The 13,922-nt window shown below is 40.4% G+C and overlaps 1 protein-coding gene across 3 annotated transcripts in view; it reads right to left on the bottom strand.

Annotated features, from left to right (window-relative positions):
* pard3ba (par-3 family cell polarity regulator beta a) overlaps nucleotides 1–13,922 on the bottom strand; it is a 127,048-nt gene that overhangs the window by 32,842 nt on the left and 80,284 nt on the right. For all 3 annotated transcript variants that reach the window (XM_044109888.1, XM_044109889.1, XM_044109887.1), the window contains 2 exons: nucleotides 1,912–2,022; nucleotides 1,460–1,744 (listed from right to left, as the gene is read on the bottom strand). In XM_044109888.1, the coding sequence (XP_043965823.1) occupies nucleotides 1,460–1,744; nucleotides 1,912–2,022 (396 nt within the window). The remainder of the gene's footprint in view (nucleotides 1–1,459; nucleotides 1,745–1,911; nucleotides 2,023–13,922) is intronic.

Below are 13,922 nucleotides of genomic sequence, written 5' to 3'. Positions count from 1 at the left end.
AGTAGCCAGCAGTAGTGGATGAGAGCTAAAGTGGTTTAACAGATCTGTCAGGCTGCTAGACTGTGGCTAATTATCCCCCCTCCTCTTTATCTGCATCTACTCCTCTGTCACTTCTTCTTTCTCTCCTGAATCTACTCTGCTTCGCATCTTGCGTCCTCTTCGTCTTTCCTCCAGCTTTCTCTTGTCTCTCTTTCCCTCCGTCTGTTGCTTCTTTCCATTCCCATCTGTCTCCTCCCCGTGCCTGGCCCCATCTCTCTCTCCCTCTCCCTCTTTTTCTGAATCATCTATTTCTGGATGAGATGGGGCGTCTGGGGCTTAGCGTTTTGATTTGCAAGTCAATAGTAGTTTCTGTCAGGGAGTTTAAGTTGAGGGAAGTTTTAATGTGGCCTGTATTATTTCACACAGGAAATTATGAATTTGCATTAGAATCCTCGGTGGGCTTTCTCGTCTTTTTCCTCGCTCACATACAAGAGTAGCTGCGAGTTAAGGTTTCAAAACCCTCTGAAGTAATAAGCAGCGTGTCTGCAAGTCTGAAACCTTTGTTAGACTTAAAATGAAGTCCTGTGACATCCAATATTTCACTATATAATAGGTTTTTTTTTCCCTCAAATCAATTGATTTTATCATTAAATTACTTTGAAACATCCCACTGTTCCTTTCTGACATTGCAATGCGAGGCTATTTAAGCTGAAATTTGGGTAAAAGTACAAAAAAATGCAATGTCTGAACAGTGGATTTAATATTCATAAATCACCAGGATGCTCAGCTTCTTGTACTCCATGGCAACCAGCTCATCTAGTCTGTGATTCTTCCTTCGAAATAGACAGTAATTTATACAATTGTTTCAAACTCTTGCTACTGATAATAATTTGATGCTAATGTGTTCAAAGGTTAAATATGTCTTATTCATAAAAAGAACGCTAACGTATAACTTTACAAAGTGGTCAACCACCCTGATTTTTTTTTTCTTTTGTGACAGTTGTCATTCAATTATTACTTCATTCCACCATTTTGCGTCTTCATTCTGGTAATATGTGATTGTGTATTATTTTCTTTCACTCAATAATAAATATGAATAGTTCACATAACAACTAAAAGAAATCAATGTAAAAATGAATTATTTTACACCTTGTACTGAACTTAAACTTTTATGTGCATATCTGTTCACTTTTATGGATTTTTATGTTTTTTTAAGTAAAGTTTTCAGTCATTGTCCAGAAAGAATATCTCATGTTTGACAATTTACCTCTGAAGTTTGCATAAATCATGCCTTTGCATTGCTGTGAAAGTGTGCTGGCCTCATGTTTTATGCATTCATCCAGCTCAGCAGACCGCGCATGTAGGAATGTGACCTTTTGTTTTTGCTCTTATGAAGAGGATGTGCAAAAGCAACACTGTGCAATAACAGCAGGAAAAACTGCACAACATGCTCTCTGTAGGTAAAAAGATGAACTCTCACCTGTCTGGAGGGGCCTGCTGCTGCTGCTGCTGCTGCTGCTGTCTGGATTTGTTCACTTTGGCGTAGAGTCCGTTGATGTCCTCAAACGAGGCCTGAGGTTGGATCGGCCCCCCTCGTGGTATCGCCGGGGAAGGCGTGCGGCTCAGCGACAGCGGTGAGGGCGGCTGGCGGAAGTCGTTGATGCGGGCGTAGTTAGGGTCGCTGTCGTCGTCCTCCATGCTGGGCAGCGAGGCCTGGTCAGGGGTGGCGTACCCAGAGCGGGCGTCGGCATAACGGTGCTCGTTGCTATCAGAGAGGTAAACACGACGCACGGCCAGAGAATTAAACCTTCTTACAGGTGATGAAGTGAAGAAGAGGAGCTCAAAACTCATCAAGTACTCAGAAACTTCCTGTCTCTTAAGGTGTTTTAACCCAACACACACACACACACACAGTGTGTGAGAGTGTCCTACCCCTCTCTGCTGTCAGGGATCCTGTCCAGCTCCTCTTCACTCAGCGCTTCCAGTCGGTTCTTGGATCCCTTCGCCGGATCTTTGCTCTTGTCCTCCTTCTTCTTACCAAACCTGCATGACACAAAGAAAGGCAACTGAAAACTAAATATCTAACAATTTTGTGACACTCTGTGACAGAAGAACCTCTTTCTTCCTTCCTTTCCTGGAGTTTGCAGATGTTAACGAAAGTTGCTCACATCAAGCACCTTGCATCCGGTTTTTAAATGTTGACACATCCATTCATATGTGGACAGAGAGAGAAACTCATTCCAGCTCCTTTATTCAATAGTTGTTTTGAAATATCTGTTGTGCTCTTTTTTTTTCATAAACCATCATGATCATTTTGAAGCGCTTGTTCTCTCATTTTGCAGTTGAAATGTACTCATCACCTCCAGAGAAGTTATAATGAAGCCATACTTCACACTCAGTAAATTAACTCAGATGCCTTTTTCTGCTTAATATTTCATATTTCCCCATCCTAATTCCACGTTGCCTCCTCCAAATCCACATCTCCATTCCTCTCCTTCCCTCCGAGCTCCTGCTGAGCCAATCTAATGTCTGTGTTTATCTCATTAACAGTGAGGCACTTCTCATTACGGCTACAGGCGGAAACGTGGCCTGAATGCTAACCGGCGCAGCCTGGCCAAGCGGAAACCCGGACAGAGACGCCATGCCAACCCTGCAGCATCCTGCAAACCAATTAGTGTTATTCTCAAATCATAAACTCGCTTCACTCCTGCCTTTATGGGTCACTGTTGTCAAACACAGGTCAGGTGCGCACACTGCACATGGGTTATTTTTTCCACAACGGGAAAGCAAGCAGAGGCAGTGAACCAGATTAGCTGGTGTTGATTCAGAGTTTAGCCAAGTGTCATGCGAAAAAAACAAACAAAGACACTTTGTCAAATCAAAGTATTGTTCTACAGCTTCTGATTCCTTTGCAGATTTCAGTATTTCATTCTATCATTACAAAATCAAGGTGGCTCTTAATAATTAGAGGAAATGTGAGACTTCTTTTATATAAGTAAAGACAAGACAGAAGATTTTCTCACAGAAACATGGTGGCAGAATAATTTTCCAAATATGCAACACCTCAACTGAAAAAATATGAACGCATGTTCACAAAAGAAACAAATCAGAACTAATGTAACAGAGCTACTCGGTTATGCTAATGCTAATTTTCATGTTCTCTGGTTGCCTCCATTCTGGCAGTACAAACATCCACAGTTTTGGTTTCAAACACCTGAGTGCACATTATCACATTATTCCCATTTGCACTGCTTCATCTGGGCCATTCTGTTTTAGTTTCTGTCCTTCCAACAATGTACAGTCAAAGTTGGCACACCAAGCTTGATATATATAATCTGTGTAGTGTCACTTTAAATAAAACTGGCATCCATTACATTTGTATTTGGGTCTTTGAGGCGTTTTAGGAATCCTAAAGCTGTAATATCTGTTCTTATTTTCTCTAAGCCCTTGCAGCTTTAATGTTAATGTTCTAAACCTCACTTCTTCCTCGAGACACAACGTGTCAGTGTGGGCGCTGCTGCAGCATGTTTTTTTTTCTTTTTTTCCCCCCACTTGGGACTATTTTGATTTAAGCACTCCCACATAAAGCTGCAGCCAAAAGCAGACTACCAGTTACCTCAGTAAAAACATATAGAAATGATCACAAATAGCAACCTATATGATAACAAAATAAAGTAAATTTGCAGAATCATACAAAAATGGTTAAATGTACCAAAAATATAATCTTTATAACCTTTACAAATTGTCCTTTTCCCAGAATAGTTAATGTTGTTCAGTAAAAATAAGATTTTTATGGTAAAAAAGAAATCTTTTTAATTTACAATACAAATAATTGTATTTAGATGTATTTAGAAAAATACATCAGCTCTATTCAAAGTCGATGAAGAATTAATGAACATATAAAAAAATAAATAAAGATTGACTAAATCCTCAAGGTTTATCTTGTACACAGTTCTGTAATCAACATTCAGAGGGAGCAGAGGTCTACAGTTGGACCAGTCATTATAACTGCTTTAATTAGGAAAGACTCTTTTTCTCACTTTATTGTCTATCGGGAGACGGGGAGAGGGGGTGGGACATCCAATTAGAGACATACCTGCCATGAGAGGTGGAAATCCCCCACTCTCCCATCGCCTTATCACTTATTCATCACCAAAGAGTCCCCAGTTTTCACACCGTTTGTTAAAGACGGCGAAATGCTTTCCTTTTCTCCTTCTGTGTTCATTTTTTTTATTACCTTCACACAAATCATTCCTCGGCTTATTAAGTCGGGCTTTTCTCTGTCACTCAGAATTCTGACAGTTAATTTCCTGTAGCGTCTCACAATAAAAGGGCAAAATCACATACCGACACAAATGCCCACATGTATGAAAACAAGGCTGTAAATACAGGAGCTGGAATACATTAATTTTTTTAAATATTTATTTTAAAACAACAAAAAAACATGCATTTCTTAGTAACACTGGAGAAGACAGCTATACACATCAACTTGGCTACTCTGCAGGGAGCTGCACACAGTCAACAGAGAATAGGACATCTCATTAGCTTAGCATCATCTACCTACACAACCACTCCATCAAACTCTCATTAGTGGGACATAGGGGGTTTGGAGTGAGTCAGGCTGATCTGGTGTCCCATTTAATATGCTCCCCACCGTCACAGGAGCTACTAGGAACCATTATTAGTGTGTCTCTGTCGTCATTAGCCTGACTCCCCTGCTGTTGCCCCAGTATCACCTCAGCAGCCCAGCAAAGAGACGATGGTGATCTGTTCAACTGCGTCAGAACTCAGATACTGTTTTATATTTATCTTTTTTTTAATTTAAAGGCACACAGACAAAAAAAAAACCTTAAAAGAATTAAATGATTCACAGCTGTTTTTGGATGGAGTGAGCGCTTCTGCTAGCAAAGTCTACAATGCAGGAAAATAGAAAATCTCAATAAAAATAAACAGCTGCAGAGGATAAACGTCTTCTCACCCATTGAACAACTTTTAATCCAAGGATTATGATGCAATTACAATGTTGAATTTAGTGAAAGGAACAGTCCAAACCTGCAACATGCAGCCACAACTAAAAACTTGAGCAGGGAGGTGATTTAGTAAAATCTTTCCTGTGTAGAGCATGGACTGATTAAGTGGACTAATGTGAGATGTGCATCATTACTTTGTGACTCCGAAATATGAAATATTCTGGTTGAATTTCTGTTTTACTGTTTTGAAATATAGTTTTTAATCACAAGTAATCATCTCATAGCAGACTTGGACCAAAAAAGAGCACTTAAACTTTCTTTGTATGGTGCCGGTCTGTTAAGTCTCTAAATGAAAGCCCTCAGACAACATTTCTTCCACCGTCCTCAACTTCAGCAGAGAACATGGCACATAACAATTACTACTTTATTCTTGGGAGGACACTGGATCATAAATTAATACTGGAGTTTGATGTCTCCAACATAACATCATTACTTTGTAGCAACTTTTATCCGTTTTCTCATTCCTTGTGCTCATTTTGTATTCCTTCCTGCTTTTTCGTATATTTCTCAGTTTTGGTCATTGCATGCTGTGAGCGACAAGCCCAGATATCACTGAAAAGAAACATAACGATAATCATGTATGCCCTTAATAACTTTACTACCTTTAAAATGTGTGGAATAATCACGCTTTCTTGCACAAAGAACGCACTGATTTTGATTTTCAATAAGCCTTCGTCTTTTTCTTTTCTCCCCAATTCCAATTTACATTTCCACTGACACATCCTGCCAAATCAAACCCTTAATTTGTGCAAAATCAAGCAGTTGCTCTGGAAACTTGCTGCAAAGCCAAGCACTGGTAGGAGTCTAGATAATAACTACAGCTACTGCCGTTCACGTTTGGGTACGAGCTCAGAGGTAGAAGTGGCATGCGTACAGTTAACTGTGCTCTAATGAGGCTCTGTGTGTAACTGAGATCACAGCTAGCCAAGTGCTGTGGTGTCACCAAGCTGACCTGAGCAATTAGCCCTCGGGGAAGGAGGGAAAAGAGCAGGAGAGAGCACAAGAGCAAGATTTTAACTAAAAACCGAGTCCAACAGCATCCTGAAGCTAAATCGATCATCTGTGGAAAATAAACAGCATCACAAATGTCTTGTAAAGCTTCACCTCTCTTCTATTTTTAATATTCTTTGTTCACTGTAATTGTGACAAAAAGAATAAAGATGTGTGGTTCTGTGCCGTCTTAATAAGCTCTACTTTCTGGTGAAACAGGGAGTCAGTGGGCGGCAGAGAATGTGAGAAGGGTGTCTGCTGCTAAGGTAGAGTAAGCATTATAGGGAGGGAAGTATATACATATATATATATATATATATATATATATATATATATATATATATATATATATACAACCATCATATACAGGTTCACCTTCTACTTTGTTGTGACAAGCAGCAGATCAGCCAATTAGGTGGCAGTAACTCCATACATTAAAGTCTGAATCAGCTTTAAATCAAGCGTTGAGTTCTAGGTTTAACTGAATGGGAGATATTTTTGAACAGTTTAAAACGTTTTCTGTCAGCTGAGCTTGGTTTGAACATCACAACCCACCATTCTACATCTGTTCGGACCACGTCTTCTTTCGGCTACCCCCAGCAGAACAACGCACTATATCACAAAGCTCAAATCATCCCAAGTTCCTAAAACCACAAGTGCGATAAGAAAAACGTCCAGAAAGTGGTTCTCCGAAGGACCGTGACAGTTCCCCAATTGGTTCAAGTGGTTCATGAACAGAATGGTGGAACATCTGGGTCCTGTTTGCTGCGCTGGTTGTTGCATCACTTTTTCCACCGTGGTTACGATGCAAATGGGTTCCTGCCACTGGGCTGGCAACAAAATAATCCAACAATTCATGCCAAAAATAGACAAAAATAAAGAAACAACCCACTATCAGACTCAACGAGGCATTTTCATGCATTGGGTATTTTCCACATATATATGGGAACTTTCAATGTATATTTTATGATATTCAACTTTTATTAACTCATCTGCTCAGGGACTACAGATGGAAACAAGCTTCAGCTAAATCTGATGCAAAACATCTTTTTTATAGTTTCTTGAGGATTGTTTGTATTTCACATAAGTTAAACTAGGTTAGTGTACGCCGCACACAAACCTCCAGATTGCGCATACAGGCAGTTTGCAGTAACACTCAATTTTAACTAGCGTGTTTAAACTGACATCAAAGAGAACAACAAGGTACTTTTGTTGCTCTTTAGAAAGGAGGAAGCAGCAGGTGGTTTAGAGCAAATGAGAAAACAGGCTGATTTGCCTTGGAAAGTCAAAACACAAAGAAAGAGTGTAAAAAAAAAAGAAAGGAGAAAAGAATGACTCAGGAACAAAGTGAATTAAATGAGCATATCATAAGGAAGAGAGCTTGCCGAATTTCCATCCGTTCTAGACAATGAACGCAAAGACGCCAAGTAAGAAAACAGACGAGGAAGAAAGAAAGATGAGAGAATAGAAGAGAGATGGATTGGTGAGGCAAAGCTCCTGCGAGACTGCGGCTCGGCTGGGGCGGAGTAAGGAGCTTAGGAATATATGGACCAAATGCAGCTACGTTCAGAGGCACAGAGAGAACAGTTAATCAGCCAAGCAGAAATGTTATCACAGTAATTAGATTGCTCTGCATGTATTTGGAGAAGAGCACACTTATCTCAGCGGAGCTTCCTGTAAAGAAAAAGACGGAGACTGTGAGAATGGGCTGAAAGAAGCAAAATTAAAAAAATAGAAAAAAGGAGAGTTAGACATAAAGAGAAGCAGAGACTAACACAACGGAGAGCTGTGATGTAACAGTGCCTTCTCCTGTACTGGCAACGTGCAGCTCGGAAACTATTTCAAGCTCCAAATAGACGGAATGACATTCCCTCTTTAATATTGGTGCGATTTCCTTGTTGAACCGAGGATCGGGCTACACGAGGAATGTCGGCCCCAACAACAAGGTCACAAAAGGCCTGTGCAAGCCGGATTTGACTGACAACAACACAAGCAAGTCTGCACCTCTTTAAAAAGAAGCCTGATCTTTGCTTGATAATGCCGATCCACCAGCAGGCCTGCGAGTTTCCCCCCACAAGGCATAATTAAACCTATTCATCTGAATTCCTCTCCATATGCACTGGCAATTGGACCCAAATCAGCTTCCTTTAATAGATGTGAGCTTTGGTTAGGAGGGGGGGAGGGAGAAAAAGAGAAACTGCAGCTGGATCCACCCGATGCTAATTGTAGATAAAAAAGCTTCACTTAGACGGTATTAATAATGTAGAGATCTAAGAAGGCAGATGGGAGTGGAAGATATATCTGCTGGTTTTTATCTTACCATCTAAAAAATACAGGGAAAGCTGACATGGGAAATTAGACTAAAAACTTTCACATATATACACTTTCTCTATGTGAACATTTTTTGCCTAATTTCCCTTGCCAAAGAAGCACTGGTGTAGCCAAAATCATAATCGAAGACAGGGGAAGGCAATCATTTTAATATAGACTCTAAATTAGTCTAATTTAACGCCTAGAGGAGAGAAGATTGAGGCAGACAGGTATGAATGCACAGCAAGTTGTTCCCAGGGGAACTGGAGGCGGATATGGAGCGCTTGTCTTAATCAACGCCTGGCCAGTCCCTGGAGAATAGATACTTCAGTCAGACAAAAGAAGCGATAAAAGAATAAGTAGCAAAGAAGTGGGGAAGAGAGGATGTGGAGAGCCCTGGTTTTTACATATTTTTCACAGTAAAATTCTCTACTTTTCCAAATTTCAAGACATTTCAGTTGCTTTTGAGTCCATTTCCAAACTCTAAATACACAACATTACAGTAAATTTTTGTTGGGGTGGCCAAATTTTAACTACGGAACCTGCAAAAAATACATTATAGATGGACGCAAGAACAGTAGGATGACGACTGAAAGACAGAACAACAGGTGGCTGGATGGATAAAAACAGATAGAACAATATACGGATGAATGGAGGGCTGGATCTTTTAGACAATGAGGTGAATAAATAGTTTTCCAAACCATTTTCATTTCTCACTCCTACTATGCAATTCCACTCAATTCTCATCTCCCTTCAGTACTCCATCTGGGATTTCTCCCATTGAGCTGGATTAATTTCAACTAGGTAAAATCAGTCAACAGAAGGAGAAGCTGTGAACGATGTCATTCATTTTCTGCACTGTTTTAGAGTTGTAGTCAGCCTGTCAGTTTTAGCAATGTCAGCAGAGGAAGTGTTCAAAAATTTGGCGCACGCTCGCCAAATATTAATCAACAGGAAGGCTTAATATGTTTTATCACGCTCTTTTACCCAAACGTTAGCGATTGGGTAAAATCAGATGTAATTGTTTAATATTTCAACAGAGTCCCCGGCTCCTGGACACAATCATGTCTCACTAGCTGAAGGTCCAGAACCCAGTACGAAGCAAAATGTAGAACAAGATTTTTACCAGGCTAAGGAAGCCTGGAAATCCATCTGGAGAAATATCTTCCCTCTTTAATGGTCTGCATTTTGATGTGCAGCATATATAAGCAACAACACATAAAAACCTGTCCCCCTGAAGCAATTTGTCTTTCCACTTCCATCCCCACGTCTACCAGGGGAGCTGTTAATATTTAACAAGGCCACTGGGTTATACGTCTCATACTCCCACTTTAGTTGTGTGTTTTACCTCAAATGTATGGACTGTAAATACAGTCGGCAGAAACTAGCTGTGACCTTTCTCCTACATGAATGAGCCTCTGGTCAAAGCTGTTCTTCTGTGTCCACATTCGATCAGCACAAGTTTAGAGGGAATGTGAACTGGTGATCATCAAGTTTCCTCCAGTAACATTTTAATAGCCGTTAACGCCAAATAACACAACACACATGAATTATGGAGCATTAGTCATTAAAACTATCCAACAAAAAATTCAATTGGTGTTGGGATGCAAAACCTCAGCACACAATGAGTCAACTTGCTCAAGGGCACGGAACAAATTGTTGAAATTTTTTATTGCTTTGTTCATGAACACCAGTGATGTTTGGTCCACTTTAATCAATCTAGTTTGTTAGCCTTGAAATTGCAGCTTGCTTGGAGAGGCGTAAATGGAAAATTTAATTGTGAGGAGTACCAAAAAATCCAATTCTGGTCCAAATACATACTTTGGTCTCAGTTTGGTTCACGTGAACTCGGTTCAAAGTGGCGTGGTAAATATAAAAGCATATTTTCTGGGTAAATACAACCAAAACAAACATGAGAATCTACGGTTAGCGGGACAACTTGGAACTTGTGCTTATGTCTGCATCATTTCCTTCAGTAGCTCTTGATGGAGGGAAGTGGGGCAAAAAGGTTGCTCAGAAGGTTTGGTTCATGACAATTTAACAAACTTTGCAATTTTGGTCCACAGTTGAACCCAGTCTACTGCACTATCAGGTATGAAAACACACTGATTGGTCTCATTACATTTGGACTTTTTATGTAAACAGGCATTAGAAGAAAATGTGACTGTGCTGCCCCTCAGACTCTGCAACCCTGGGGGTGGAGTCACACAACCCTGTTATTAGTGCCAGTGACAGCAAAAAACATATTACCAGCACTTTGTTTGCAAGAAACTCACATGCAGCTTTCCAAAGTTTAAAGTTTCAAACCTTTTTCCAGCTGTAGAGTGGCTAAAAGGCAGTGTAGCTCCACACCGGCATTGAAAAGGTTAGCCTACTGGCTTTTCCCAGTGAGACACACATCTTTGGACAAGACTCACTTAACCTTCTCTGTCTGGACAGCAGAGGTCATGCTCTGGATGTATTTCGGGGGCAGGAAGATAGACAGAACATACGTCTGTTCTTGCATGTGTCCGTCATTAGCAGGCATAAAATTAGAGAGGAAGTCCATCCATCACACATGGCTAGAAGACAGCTGGTTGCGACGGAACCAATACCAGAGGTGTAATCACTTCCTGGCGCCTCTTTTTGCAATGAGTGAACATGTCCTGGTGGGTAGGTACGGCTACATGCTAATTGGTTGCGACTGTTTCCTGTGGCCACATGAATCCTGTTTATTGGCCGGTGAGTGATGTGCAGCTGGCCTCGGAAAACCGTCCAGCCATTACGGATGTGTCTGCGCTTCGAACGGTCCGTCCCTCGGGGTCGACTCAAATGTCACGACTCCTCGACGGGGAGGTGATGGATCGTAAAACTGATCACCGCAAATGGAAGGCCCTCGTCTCACTGTCTCATTTGATAATTACAGTAAGGGCAATAACTCTCAGTACAGATAAGGGTATCATGTTCCTTAGAGCACTGCTGCAAGTTTGCTCGACTGAGAAATGGGTAATTTAAAGAAAGCGTATGGCCTCTATACCTCCTACAGGTATCAAGACGGAAGAAATGACAGTAAACAAAAGCTTCCTATGGGAAAAGGATTTGTGTAGAGAAGCTCAAGCAACAGAGAGTAGAGGGTTGTTGTGACTGCCCCCTTTATCAGCTGATATATATGCATGAGGATTTCCTCATCATCTTCACCGTCAATTCCCCCGTTCTTCTGATTTTTGACTGACAGGTCACATCAGCGCCAATAAACCTGCACATCATTTCAGGAAAGCTGCCCAACGCGTTGAACGGAGAAAGGAGGGGTGGGAAAAGAAAAAAAAAAAGTTAATTTGTTTTCCGGCGGCTGCTGACAGTGATAGCGGCTGTGTCTGTGTGCCGCCGCAGCTAAGTTGTAAATTAGAATTGTGCCTCAATGGTGTGCGCAGGAAGCTGCTTCTGCTGCGTAAAAGCTCATTTTCATCCACAGCTTAAAAATAAATAAATAAATACTTGGCAGCTTTTTATATTTAAGGCATTGGGAGTCTTGCAGGAAGAAAAAGTCTGCACAAATCTGAATTATGGTGAGCAAAAGGAAACGGTAGCCATTTTATTCTGCTATGAAGGGTGATTCACGCCTCGCTGATAACAGTTTTTCAACATTATGCAGCAATTTTGAGGCAGGGTGAAAGAGTTGGGGAATTTACTGCCATAAACTACGACAACCTTGAGGGCTTGGAATAACAGAGACAGTTATTAACCAAAGGAAAAACTGTGTCTGCATTCTGGATTAGTCACCAATCCGGATTGTTTTGTTTGTAGACAGGATTAAAAAAAAAACCTCAATTTCCGATCCTACAATACAAAGTTGTTGAACAAATATTTGGCAAAAATATATATATATATATATAAAAAATAGAAAAATAGCTAAATATTTCTCTAAGGTTGCCAACTAAATAAAACAGAAGCGATGTCTGGGTGATGCAGATTGGTATGGTGCGTCATTTGTTGCACTCTTGGTTATTAGGCAAGATAAAATTTGCATTTTGTAGGTGTTGAGCAGAAGGGAAAAAAAAAACTTTCTGCAGGGGTTTTATGTTTTGAGACATGATAATTATTTTGAACGCAGGCGGCTTCAAAATTGTGCTCTTCAACTCTGTCCTTCACGACTGCAAAGTTAGTGTTTTCACCATTAATCTCAAAATGCGACTGATGCGCAAATCTTTATCCAAACTCAGTCAAACTTTAGGTTTTTCTTAACTCGCATTGCATCGCACAGACAAAATAGGGTAAATAAATTGCTTGTGTAACCTTATGCACAGTATATCCTAACATTCACATCTGAACCCAACAGAAATAAAGGTTTGATTGCAACCATTTGTGAGATATTCACGGTTCATGGCTCTATTTCAGATATTCTTCCTAGCAGGGAGACTATTTCCCCTAAGCCTCCACTTGAAGCCTACAGAAATATGTATTTAAGGGAGCCATGATTAGTGAGCCATTGTTGTGTCTTGCATGCATTATTTAGAATAGAGAGATGAACAGTGATGCACAACAGATAGATTTGCCCTGTGGGATGCATCTACATATATAACCTTGTGCATATTTTACACAACACCTACATTAGTAAATCTCCCCTTGAAGCCTCCACTTCGTATCAGCACAGCTAGGAGTCCTTAAATGTCGGATGAAATGTTGACTTGAAGAAATCCACCTGCAGAGTTTTAACCAGCTGCAGGATTAGACACTGCCTCCCTGATTTTGCCCCCATTAGAGCTTAAAGTCACCGTTAATACTTTCTCACAAACATGTCAGAGGGATTTTGGTATGCCTACCGACACAGGTGACAACCACGGTTCATTCGGAGATTTTGCAAAAGGTGTGCGTCTTGTTGCATCGGATAAAGGGAAGTAAAGTTAACAGCATTTCAGGAAAAGACAGCATAGCAAAATATTTTGGTGGAGATGATCTGCAGCTGCTTAAGAGGCTGGAAGATGAACTCTGTTCTCTAAAGTTCATGCAGAAAAGCTAAGTATAGAAGTTTTGGAAAGGTGTTCATTCTGTAAGTCTTAATACTTGGAGAATTCAGTAGTATTTTTATGAGCACTCTAATTTCATAATAAAATTCATTTTTTCTCGTAATTGTAAGACATTCTTTTGGTAGAATTGTGTATTTATTCTGCTAATATTTTGACAACTTTCTTATAATTAAACAAAAATGGTCATAGCCTGTTCCTAATACTCCTTTGTTCAACTCTGAAGGAATGACTGAAATAAAAGTCCCTTTTTTAAACACCCTTTCTGTCATTTGTAAGCTATATCAACAAGCACCAAGGCTCCTCAAGAAGAGAGTTTCCACCGCCGCAGCACTAAAACAACATTTAGCCATGGATTCCTCCTTCATGCTGCTTAATTATTATAGAAAAGAAACACATGGAGTGATAAAGGAGTGCCTATGAACATATAACATGAAGAAAAAGGTGATGGAAGATGAAAAGCCAGACATTTTAAGGAGTCAAAGGGAGGAGAGTCGTCATGAAGTTAGCACTGAAAGGCCAAGAGCTCCGAGAGAGAAAATGAGTTCACAATAACAGCAGTAATCCATCAGAAATCATCCAACAGTGGGACTCTCTTATTTGACGTCGAGAC

Source organism: Gambusia affinis, linkage group LG24 (assembly GCF_019740435.1).
Source record: "Gambusia affinis linkage group LG24, SWU_Gaff_1.0, whole genome shotgun sequence".
In the NCBI taxonomy this organism is placed as follows: domain Eukaryota; kingdom Metazoa; phylum Chordata; class Actinopteri; order Cyprinodontiformes; family Poeciliidae; genus Gambusia; species Gambusia affinis.
Note: the sequence above shows the minus strand (reverse complement) of the source record. Positions and strands in the feature narration are given on the sequence as shown.